The following is a 12863-nucleotide window of genomic DNA, read 5'->3' on the forward strand; positions in this document are numbered from 1 at the left end:
CGCGGGCAATATGGCGACCACCTCGGAGGGTCTCCACGTGGGTAGACCCATGGAATAGCCGGGGCCTGGCCCTGCTAGGGCGGATCAACCCGGTGACCTGTGCTCCTCCTCGATCCTCTGAGATCGGTTCAAACCTGAAGATTTCTACCTTACCTTGTCTTCGGCGCTTCCCCGTTTCGACCCGGGCGGTCTCTGGCTGCAGGGGGAGAGGGCAAATACCTTCACCGTCGCGCTCGAGGGTGCACCCGCTGCCTCTCAGCCGCGCCCGAGGTTCTGCTAATTTTTTTGCAATGGAAAAATTGTGTTGTTGTCTTTGGATCATTAAAACCTTTCAAGTATCTGAAAGTCTGTATCATATCACCCCTGCTCCTCCTTTCCTGCAGGGTGTACATATTTAGATTCTTCAATCTCTCCTCATAAGTCATTCGATGAAGACCCTCCACATTTTTGGTCGCCCTTCTCTGGTCCGCCTCCATCCTGTCTTTGTCCCTTCGGAGATATGGTCTCCAGAACTGAACACAGTACTCCTGGTGAGGCCTCACCAAGGAGCTGTATAAGGGGATTATCACTTCCCTTTTCTTACTCGATATTCCGCTCTCTATGCATCAGATGTGATTGCTGATCAAGCCTCCTTCAGTCATGGCAGCATCCAAAGCCTCTGCTTGAACTACAGTGCAGCGGTCAAACACTACCTGCAAGCCAGCACACAGGGAAGGAGCTCTCTGGAGAAAACTGTCACTGGGCACAAAAAATAAACTACAAATCATGCAAAACACCCATGTTGCCAAAATCGCTACTTAGCTGAATAACTTTTCCAGCTAAGGAGCACCGCTCTGATCCACCCACTGCCCACCCACAGCTCTCTCAGCCATTGAACATAACTGGATATTCAGCAGCAGTGAGATAGAAGGATAAGTCCTACTTATCCAGCTTTCTGGCATTTGAATATCAACCTCCCTGATTCTTATAGCTTACTTGAGAAGTTTTGTTCTTGCATCCGGCATTTTAATATCTTTATTAGGCCACTCTTCTATTCCAAAACTATATGAAAGCATGTGAACTGAATTTGACTCCTGTGCAACTTTTCTGGTGGCTTACAAGGTCTTCCTTTCTACTGAAGTTTTTACCAGACACAGTACATTAACTTGGTTTTCCTCCAGTATGGATTTTCTGATGTTGCATGAGACTGGCCTTATAACTAAAGCTTTTACCACATTCAGTACATTTGAATGGTTTTTCTCCAGTATGGATTCTCTGATGCGATATGAGCTGCACCTTCCGAGAGAAGCTGTTACCACATTCAGTACATTTAAATAGTTTTTCCCCAGTATGGATTTTCTGATGCAGTCTGAGATATGCCTTGTCATTGAAGCTTTTACCACATTCAGTACATTTAAATGGTTTTTCTCCAGTATGCTTTCTCTGATGCAATATTAAAGTGCCTTCTGAGAGAAGCTTTTACCACATTCAGTACATTTAAATGGTTTTTCTCCAGTATGCTTTCTCTGATGCAATATTAAAGTGCCTTCTGAGAGAAGCTTTTACCACATTCAGTACATTTAAATGGTTTTTCTCCAGTATGCATTCTCTGATGCAATATTAAATGTTCTTTCCGAGAGAAGCTTTTGCCACATTCAGTACATTTAAATGGTTTTTCTCCAGTATGCATTCTCTGATGCAATATTAAATGTTCTTTCCGAGAGAAGCTTTTGCCACATTCAGTACATTTAAATGGTTTTTCTCCAGTATGCATTCTCTGATGCAATATTAAATGTTCTTTCCGAGAGAAGCTTTTGCCACATTCAGTACATTTAAATGGTTTTTTCTCCAGTATGGATTCTCTGATGCGATATGAAATACATCTTCAAAGAGAAGCTTTTGCCACATTCAGTACATTTAAATGGTTTTTCCCCAGTATGGATTTTCTGATGCAGTCTGAAATATGCCTTGTCATTGAAACTTTTACCACATTCAGTACATTTAAATGGTTTTTCTACAGTATGGATTTTCTGATGCAGTCTGAGATATGCCTTGTCACTGAAGCATTTACCACATTCAGTACATTTAAATGGGTTTTCTCCAGTATGGATTTTCTGATGTTGCATGAGATTGGTCTTCCGACTAAAGCTTTTACCACATTCAGTGCATTTGAATGGTTTTTCTCCAGTATGGATTCTCTGATGCAATGTAAGAGATACCTTCCGACTGAAGCTTTTACCACATTCAATACATTTAAATCGTTTTTCTCCAGTATGGATTTTCTTATGCCTTCCAAGACGTGCCTTGTCACTGAAGCTTTTACCACATTCAGTGCATTTAAATGGTTTTTCCCCAGTATGGATTCTCTGATGCAATATTAAACGTGCCTTCCGAGCGAAGCTTTTACCACATTCAGTACATTTAAATGGTTTTTCCCCAGTATGGATTCTCTGATGCGATATTAAATGTGTCTTCCGAGAGAAGCTTTTACCACATTCAGTACATTTAAATGGTTTTTCCCCAGTATGGATTCTCTGATGCAGTCTGAGATATGCCATGTCATTGAAGCTTTTGCCACAATCAGTACATTTAAATGTTTTTTCTCCAGTGTGAATTTTCTGATGTTGCATGAGATTAGTCTTCAGTCTAAAGCTTTCACCACATTCAGTACATTTGAATGGTTTTTTCTCCAGTATGGATTCTCTGATGCGATATGAGCTGCACCTTCCGAGAGAAGCTTTTACCACATTCAGTACATTTAAATAGTTTTTTCCCCAGTATGGATTTTCTGATGCAGTCTGAGATATGCCTTGTCATTGAAGCTTTTACCACATTCAGTACATTTAAATGGTTTTTCTCCAGTATGCTTTCTCTGATGCAATATTAAAGTGCCTTCTGAGAGAAGCTTTTACCACATTCAGTACATTTAAATGGTTTTTCTCCAGTATGCATTCTCTGATGCAATATTAAATGTTCTTTCCGAGAGAAGCTTTTGCCACATTCAGTACATTTAAATGGTTTTTCTCCAGTATGCATTCTCTGATGCAATATTAAATGTTCTTTCCGAGAGAAGCTTTTGCCACATTCAGTACATTTAAATGGTTTTTCTCCAGTATGCATTCTCTGATGCAATATTAAATGTTCTTTCCGAGAGAAGCTTTTGCCACATTCAGTACATTTAAATGGTTTTTCTCCAGTATGCATTCTCTGATGCACTATGAAATACATCTTCAAAGAGAAGCTTTTGCCACATTCAGTACATTTAAATGGTTTTTCCCCAGTATGGATTTTCTGATGCAGTCTGAAATATGCCTTGTCATTGAAACTTTTACCACATTCAGTACATTTAAATGGTTTTTCTACAGTATGGATTTTCTGATGCAGTCTGAGATATGCCTTGTCACTGAAGCATTTACCACATTCAGTACATTTAAATGGGTTTTCTCCAGTATGGATTTTCTGATGTTGCATGAGATTGGTCTTCCGACTAAAGCTTTTACCACATTCAGTGCATTTGAATGGGTTTTCTCCAGTATGGATTCTCTGATGCAATGTAAGAGATACCTTCCGACTGAAGCTTTTACCACATTCAATACATTTAAATCGTTTTTCTCCAGTATGGATTTTCTTATGCCTTCCAAGACGTGCCTTGTCACTGAAGCTTTTACCACATTCAGTACATTTAAATGGTTTTTCCCCAGTATGGATTCTCTGATGCAATATTAAATGTGCCTTCCGAGCGAAGCTTTTACCACATTCAGTACATTTAAATGGTTTTTCCCCAGTATGTATTCTCTGATGCGATATTAAATGTGTCTTCCGAAAGAAGCTTTTACCACATTCAGTACATTTAAATGGTTTTTCCCCAGTATGGATTCTCTGATGCAGTCTGAGATATGCCATGTCATTGAAGCTTTTGCCACAATCAGTACATTTAAATGTTTTTTCTCCAGTGTGAATTTTCTGATGTTGCATGAGATTAGTCTTCAGTCTAAAGCTTTCACCACATTCAGTACATTTGAATGGTTTTTCTCCAGTATGGATTCTCTGATGCGATATGAGCTGCACCTTCCGAGAGAAGCTTTTACCACATTCAGTACATTTAAATAGTTTTTCCCCAGTATGGATTTTCTGATGCAGTCTGAGATATGCCTTGTCATTGAAGCTTTTACCACATTCAGTACATTTAAATGGTTTTTCTCCAGTATGCTTTCTCTGATGCAATATTAAAGTGCCTTCTGAGAGAAGCTTTTACCACATTCAGTACATTTAAATGGTTTTTCTCCAGTATGCATTCTCTGATGCAATATTAAATGTTCTTTCCGAGAGAAGCTTTTGCCACATTCAGTACATTTAAATGGTTTTTCTCCAGTATGCATTCTCTGATGCAATATTAAATGTTCTTTCCGAGAGAAGCTTTTGCCACATTCAGTACATTTAAATGGTTTTTCTCCAGTATGCATTCTCTGATGCAATATTAAATGTTCTTTCCGAGAGAAGCTTTTGCCACATTCAGTACATTTAAATGGTTTTTTCTCCAGTATGCATTCTCTGATGCACTATGAAATACATCTTCAAAGAGAAGCTTTTGCCACATTCAGTACATTTAAATGGTTTTTCCCCAGTATGGATTTTCTGATGCAGTCTGAAATATGCCTTGTCATTGAAACTTTTACCACATTCAGTACATTTAAATGGTTTTTCTACAGTATGGATTTTCTGATGCAGTCTGAGATATGCCTTGTCACTGAAGCATTTACCACATTCAGTACATTTAAATGGGTTTTCTCCAGTATGGATTTTCTGATGTTGCATGAGATTGGTCTTCCGACTAAAGCTTTTACCACATTCAGTGCATTTGAATGGGTTTTCTCCAGTATGGATTCTCTGATGCAATGTAAGAGATACCTTCCGACTGAAGCTTTTACCACATTCAATACATTTAAATCGTTTTTCTCCAGTATGGATTTTCTTATGCCTTCCAAGACGTGCCTTGTCACTGAAGCTTTTACCACATTCAGTACATTTAAATGGTTTTTCCCCAGTATGGATTCTCTGATGCAATATTAAATGTGCCTTCCGAGCGAAGCTTTTACCACATTCAGTACATTTAAATGGTTTTTCCCCAGTATGTATTCTCTGATGCGATATTAAATGTGTCTTCCGAAAGAAGCTTTTACCACATTCAGTACATTTAAATGGTTTTTCCCCAGTATGGATTCTCTGATGCAGTCTGAGATATGCCATGTCATTGAAGCTTTTGCCACAATCAGTACATTTAAATGTTTTTTCTCCAGTGTGAATTTTCTGATGTTGCATGAGATTAGTCTTCAGTCTAAAGCTTTCACCACATTCAGTACATTTGAATGGTTTTTGCCCAGTATGGATTTTCTGATGCAGTCTGAGAGATGCCATGTCACTGAAGCTTTTACCACATGCAGTACATTTAAATGGTTTTTCCCCAGTATGGATTCTCTGATGCAATATTAAATGTGCCTTCCGAGCGAAGCTTTTACCACATTCAGTACATTTAAATGGTTTTTCCCCAGTATGGATTCTCTGATGTGATATTAAATGTGACTTCCGAGAGAAGCTTTTACCACATTCAGTACATTTAAATGGTTTTTCCCCAGTATGGATTCTCTGATGCAGTCTGAGGTATGCCATGTCATTGAAGCTTTTACCACATTCAGTACATTTAAATGGTTTTTCCCCAGTATGGATTCTCTGATGCGATATTAAATGTGTCTTCCGAGAGAAGCTTTCACCACATTCATTACATTTGAATGGTTTTTCCCCAGTATGGATTTTCTGATGCAGTCTGAGAGATGCCATGTCATTGAAGCTTTTACCACATGCAGTACATTTAAATGGTTTTTCCCCAGTATGGATTCTCTGATGCAATATTAAATGTGCCTTCCGAGAGAAGCTTTTACCACAATCAGTACATTTAAATGGTTTTTCCCCAGTATGGATTTTCTGATGCAGTCTGAGAGATGCCATGCCATTGAAGCTTTTACCACATTCAGTACATTTAAATGGTTTCCCCCCAGTATGGATTCTCTGATGCGATATTAAATGTGCCTTCCGAGAGAAGCTTTTACCACAATCAGTACATTTAAATGGGTTTTCTAATAAAGAGAACTCAGAACTGTAAGATTCCCCATCTTGAGGACAATGAGAGGGTCTCTTACCTGTGTGCATTCTTCGGTGTATAACAAAGGATTCCCTGCAAGGAAAGGTTTTCTTGCATTCAATAGAAGTAAAAGTGCTCCCTTCAGTGTGGATTATCTGGTGTAATTTCAGGGTTAACTTCTGCTTGCATGGAAAAGGTCTCACTCCTGTGTGACTTCTCTGGTGCAAGACAAAATGACATTTTCTATTAAAGTTTTTCCCACAGGTGTCACAGTGAAAGGATTTCTTCCCTTCCTCATCTTTCAGTTGGAAGGCAGAAGTCATTTGATCACTGTTATTACTCTGGAAAGGGCTCTCTGCTCTCAGATTTCTCATGCGGTGTTCAAAACTCATTTGATCACTGTTATTACTTTGGAAGGGATTCTCTCTTCTCAGATGTCTCTGGTGCTCAGGGATGTCTGTGAACTCCCTGTCAGTTCTCTCACAAGAAGTGACTCCATCCGGTGACTCTCCTGCAGAGACTTGCTCCTTCTTCTCTGATTCATGGTGTCTTTGGCTAATGTCTCCCCCCTCAGTAGTCTGGGCAAGATTCTCACAGACATTTCCTGATTGTCTTGGTGTAAGTGCCAATACTATAGGGTGTTCTTCTCGATTCTCTTCCCTATTCTCTTTCTGTATGACCTCATTGTCTGCTGGATATAAAAAGAAGGAATTAATCATGTGTAAGAGACAATGGCATGGAACACTACCAATAACCTGAGATGAGATGTTTAGAAGGATCACATAATGAATGCATGGGATCTCTCGATATTAAAGAATTCTGTGACTTAGCAGAAGCTTTATGTGATGCCTTTGAATACCTCTCTATGATCTCTCTACAGAAATATTCAGAGAAGTTAAGAAAATCAGTGGGTTCTCTTTACCATACTGTGTAGGATACAGAAATAAAGCTGATGCAATACAGGAACTTTGGAGATCATTCAGGTCCCTCCTTTAGGATTCCTATAGGTCTGGTTCCTCTGGGCTTATCTACTATTTATTTAATAACATTTATAATCTGCTTATAGCAGATCTGCCAAACTAAACATTATAATAACAAATTAAAATAATAATAATCATGGACCATTAAACTTCAGAGATCTAAAAACAAGAGTTAATATTTAGAATTTAATCCACTGCTGGAGCAGCAACCAACGTAATTCACGCAGCAGCAGAGTCACATGATCCCAATGAAAGCTTCTTATAACTAAACGGGCCCTGGACAGTTGGAGTGTTTGCAAGGCTCGCAGGCTAGAGTGAGGCAGACCAATCCATAATCTGCTGGACATCCAGATTGCCTCTCCTAGCTCTCTCAGAGGATTCAGAAACCCAGGAATAAATGGTTTACAGTGGGCTCTGGTAGACCAAAACCTGTAACTCTGAGACACCCAATTTCCCCAACTTTGCAGCTTCCTGTATATCCCCCCCACTACTGCCCCACAGAAGTCAGACATCCAGGATTCAAAAACCCAGGAAGGTGAAATTACTACTCAGCTGATAATTTTCTTTCCTCTAGGATAGGCAAGCCAGTCCACAGAAGTGGGTTATGCACGCCTACCAGCAGATGGAGACAGAAACCAACTGACTAGCTGATGTGACCCTCATATAGCCCTGTACTGACATCAGTGTCCCAGTATTCTGCAAAAGTCAACTGTGGCAACTAATTAACACTAGAACTGTAAGTCCGGCATTAAAAACACTTCCTCCCCCAATCATTCACTTCTTTTTTTCCTTCCAGTGAGCAAAGCACCGGACTCAGACGAGAAGGAAATGCAGAAGCCATAACAGACAAAGAAGGCAAACACTTACAAGGCCCTTAGACGACCTGAAGATCTGCATCGGCCTATGCATTCTACCTCTAATAATGTCCCTGAGAAAGGACAAATAGAAAACAAAATCAGTACAGAACTGTACAGGCAGCTCAGGGTAGGACTGTGGATTGACCTGCCTCTCAGAGAGGGAAGGAAATTATCAGGTAAGTAGTAATTTCACCTTCCTCTTCATCCAGGCAGTCCAGACCACACAAGTGGGATGTACCAAAGCTACTTCCTCTTAAGGGAGGAGGCTGCTCTGGCAAAAGATGCAACTTCTCGAACCCCAACAACCATACAATAATGCCTGGTGAAGGGATAACACCAAGACAATGTCAATGCTAGGCCAATCTCCAACAAAGAAAGAAACTATTACTCTGCCCAAGATACCAGTAACTAAACGTAATACACTTTGAAGTGCTGAAAAAAGTGCGAAAAGCAGAATATAAATGTAAATAAATTGGAGAAATTACTTACCTGATAATTTCGTTTTCCTTAGTGTAGACAGATGGACTCAGGACCAACGGGTATAGTGTACTCCTGATAGCAGTTGGAGACAGATCAGATTTCAATCTGACGTCTGCCCTAGTACATATACCCCTGCAGGAAGTGCAGCTCGTCAGTATTTTCCATCTCCATAGCAGTTAGGGACTCTATGCATGCTAGCACAGCGTTAGAGTAAATTTTACCAAAGAAATCCAAATTAAGAAGAAATCTTACCTCTACAGATGAGCCCCACTCTCCTGCGGTGACACCCATTGGGTCCCTCCCCCAGTTGAGATTCCTGAGGTGATTTCCGCAATCCTTCGGAGATAAGCCTTGGTCCGGCAGCCGACCCTCGGCGGGGACCTAGCCCCCAACATCGGGTGAGGCTGAGAGGTAGCGGGTGCAACCTCGAGCGTGGCGGTGAAGGTATTTCCCTCTCCCCCCGCAGCCGGAGACCACCCAGAACGAAACCAGGAAGCACCAAGATAAGGTAAGGTAGAAATCTATTTAAAAGTCTCCGGTCTCCAAAGCTCAAGGAGCAGCACAGGTCGCCAGCCGGGACCAGCGCCACTGGGTTGATCGGCCCTAGCAGGGCTAGACCCCGGTCAGATCCGAGGGTCCTCCCACGTGGAGACCCTCCAAGGTGGTCGCCATATTGTCCACGTGGTAGCCGTCACCATTTTGGCCTTGTTCGCAGCCCTGTTCGCCGTCTTGATCTGTGCGCACAGAGGCGAGCTGCGCACTCAAATACCCTGAGCGCACAACGTCGCGCGCACAAGTACCGAGCGCACAAGTGACGTGCATAACCATGCGCTCACTGTGCCGGGCGCATAATTTCGACCTGTGCGCGCACATCGCTCTGCACGCATGCACCAAAACTACACGCGCAACTTCCACACACACCGGAGCGCACAACTGTATTGTACGCACACAAACCATGGCACCACCAGAAAATAAGCTCAAAGCTCAGGGCCTCTGCCCAGCATGCCACATTAGAGCTGCACAGCATGAGGAGGCCACGGCCCTGTGTATACAGTGCGAAGAGCCCTTAGGGGACCCAACTCATGGCCCTCCCCAGCCGGTACCGGACCCCAGCCTCTCGAGCGGTACACGCAGGACCGAGCATCTCCTGGGTGGAATTCTTCAAAGGTCTGCATACCTTCATCCACATGCAACCGGGGCCTCCTACAGTGCGGTCACAGGCCCCCACCCGAGGACCTCAACATGCCAGGACCCTCTATGCTCAGGAAGGTGATCCCACCACCCAGATGAGGAGTCAGAACCCCTGGAGGAAGGGGAACTCCCTCCGGGGACAGAACCCCATCGAACCATGAGACGCTTCTTCACCACGGAAGAGCTTCCAGACCTGGTCACACATAGCTTAAAAGAGCTTGCTATCCCGGGCGCAAGTGCCTCGGGGGAACCTAAGACGAACCCACTTTTGGAGGGACTTCGTCAGATCTCCCGCCATTTCCCACTAGTACAAGCCGTCCAGCAACTAATTGACCTGGAATGGGAGGTCCCAGAAACCACATTCAAAGGAGGCCGGGCTCTGGCAGCCATGTACCCTCTGGACCCTGCCGCCAAAGATCTCCTGGCATGTCCGAAAGTGGATGCCATGGTCTGCGCGGTCTCGAAGCGCACTACTATCCCGGTGGAGGGAGGAGCAGCACTCAAGGATGCTCAAGACAGACGTCTGGAATCCATCCTCAAACAGTCCTTTGACGTCTCCCTTATGTCTTTACAGATCGCGGCCTGCTGTGCAGTGGTGACACGCGCCTGCTTAGCACAGACCAGGAACACGCCCAGGGAAGCCCTGGAACCAACTGTATCATTCCTCGTGGACGCTGCTTCGGATCTGGTACGGACAGCAGCTAGAGGAGTCTCATCTGCCATGGCAGCCAGAAGACAATTCTGGCTCCGAAACTGGTCTGCCGACGCATCCTCCAAAACGAGACTCACAAGGATGCCTTTCAAGGGAACACTCCTGTTCGGAAGCGAACCAGAGAAACTACCGGTGGACAGGAATAAGAGAAAGCAAATGTTGCTTACCTGTAGCAGGTGTTCTCACAGGACAGCAGGATGTTAGTCCTCACATATGGGTGACATCATCAGGATGGGTCACATATGGGTGACATCATCAGGATGGAGCCCAATCACGGAAAACTTCTGTCAAAGTTTCCAGAACTTTGACTGGCCCCTACTGGGCATGCCCAGCATGGCACTAACCCTGCAGCCAGCAGGGGTCCCCCTTCCTTCTTATTTGAAAGCTACAGGCAGTGCTGAAAAATAAAACAATAAACGTTACGAATCCAACACCGCGGGGCGGCGGGCTTCTTGAGGACTAACATCCTGCTGTCCCGTGAGAACACCTGTTACAGGTAAGCAACATTTGCTTTCTCACAAGACAAGCAGGATGGTAGTCCTCACATATGGATGAGTACCGAGCTGAGGATGTCCGAGCATGCACCAAATGTACCCAACGGCGTGCAACAGGCACAACTGGGGTGGAATTTGGTAGAGGGCATCCTGAACCCCACAGGGCAGGCGGTAGGTACGTCACGTTGGAAATAAGTTACGCAGGACAGACTGGCCGAAGATGGAATCTTGTCTTCCGGCTTTGTCCAAACAATAGTGGGCTGCGAAGGTGTGGAGAGAACTCCAGGTGGCAGCCCTGCAAATGTCAGGAAGCGGCACCGATCATAGGTGTGCTACTGAAGTCGCCATGGCCCTCACAGAGTGTGCCTTAACACCGACTTGGAAAGGAATGCCTGCGTGCTGACAGCAAAAAGATATGCAGTCCGCCAACCAGGATGAGAGAGTCTGTTACCTACAGGCTGCCCTAATTTGTTAGGATGGAAAGAGATGAATAACTGAGTGCTCTTCCTGTGGGCAACTGTACGGTCTAGATAAAAAGCTAGAGCCCGTTTACAGTCAAGGGTATGCACAGCCTGTTCCCCTGGATTGGAATGGGGCCTGGGAAAAAAGGTAGGTAGTAGGATGGATTGATTAATGTGAAACTCCGAGACTACCTTAGGTAAAAACTTAGGGTGAGTGCGGAGTACCGCCCAGTCCTGCAGGAGTTTAGTGTAAGGCGGATAGGTAACTAGGGCCTGTAACTCACTAACCCTGTGAGCTGAAGTGATAGCCAAAAGGAAAATCACTTTCCATGTGAGAAATTTTAGGTCACAGCAGTGAAGAGGCTCAAATGGTGGAGATTCAATGCCAAGAAGTGCAGAGTCATGCATATGGGGTATGGAAATCCAAATGAACTGTATTCAATGGGGGGAGAAGGGCTGATGTGCACGGTGCAAGAGAGAGACCTTGGGGTGATAGTGTCTAATGATCTAAAGTCGGCGAAACAATGTGACAAGGCGATTGCTAAAGCCTGAAGAATGCTGGGCTGCACAGAGAGAGGAATATCGAGTAAGAAAAGGGAAGTGATGATCCCCTTGTACAGGTCCTTGGTGAGGCCTCACCTGGAGTACTGTGTTCAGTTCTGGAGACCGTATCTCCGAAGAGACAGAGACAAGATGGAGGCGGTCCAGAGAAGGGCGACCAAAAAGGTGGAAGGTCTTCATCGAATGACTTATGAGGAGAGATTGAAGAATCTAAATATGTACACCCTGGAGGAAAGGAGGTGATATGATACAGACTTTCAGATACTTGAAAGGTTTTAACGATCCAAAGACAACGACAAACCAGGGGTCACGATTTGAAGCTCCAGGGAGGAAGACTCAGAACTAATGTCAGGAAGTATTTCTTCACGGAGAGGGTGGTGGATGCCTGGAATGGCCTTCTGGAGGAAGTGGTGAAGACCAGAACTGTGAAGGACTTCAAAGGGGCGTGGGATAAACACTGTGGATCCATAAAGTCTAGAGGACGTGAATGAAGAGTGGATGGCTCGCGGGAATGACGGCTACTACCTGGAGATAATACCCTTATTCAATAAACATACACACAGGTAATGTGACTCCAACACTGCTCTAAGTTTCAACTGCAAGAGGAAATGTGGAAAAAGATTTGCATTAACAAAAAGGCGGGGAGTAGCTTGCTTGTTAAGGCGGTTACAACCCCAAACCAAATAAGCCTGATACTTCACTTTCAATTCATAACCAGCACAGCTCTCTGCTTCAACGGCAGGAGAGAAAATCTGATACTTCGTGCATATCCAGCATAGCTCTCTGCTTCAACGGCAGGGGGAATTAAGAAAAGTGGATCTATATACAGACAACATCCAACAAGGACTGAATCACAGTTGAACAGAGCAACGATTGTCAATACCCATTGGTCGGATGTGATTGAAGTCCACATGTTGTGGAGGTGGCACAATCGACCTCCTACTGGTAAGTGTGACAGAGGAAACTGGCTGCTGCTCTCCAAGCGGAAGTCAAAAACCTGAAGCAGGCCCTG

At 43.9% G+C, this 12863-nt stretch overlaps 1 protein-coding gene across 1 annotated transcript in view; it reads right to left on the minus strand.

The window, feature by feature from the left end:
• Window positions 1-484: 484 nt before the first annotated feature.
• Window positions 485-12863, minus strand: part of LOC115083636 — an 83150-nt gene continuing 70771 nt past the window's right edge. The window contains 9 exon segments of the mRNA XM_029587571.1: window positions 485-1439; window positions 1442-1528; window positions 1531-1822; window positions 1824-2672; window positions 2674-2748; window positions 2750-2868; window positions 2871-4211; window positions 4214-4511; window positions 4513-6063. Of these exon segments, the coding sequence (XP_029443431.1) occupies window positions 1042-1439; window positions 1442-1528; window positions 1531-1822; window positions 1824-2672; window positions 2674-2748; window positions 2750-2868; window positions 2871-4211; window positions 4214-4511; window positions 4513-6063 (5010 nt within the window). The 3' untranslated portion in view covers window positions 485-1041.

The sequence above is a fragment of the Rhinatrema bivittatum genome, chromosome 2 (assembly GCF_901001135.1).
Source record: "Rhinatrema bivittatum chromosome 2, aRhiBiv1.1, whole genome shotgun sequence".
NCBI classification, from domain to species: domain Eukaryota; kingdom Metazoa; phylum Chordata; class Amphibia; order Gymnophiona; family Rhinatrematidae; genus Rhinatrema; species Rhinatrema bivittatum.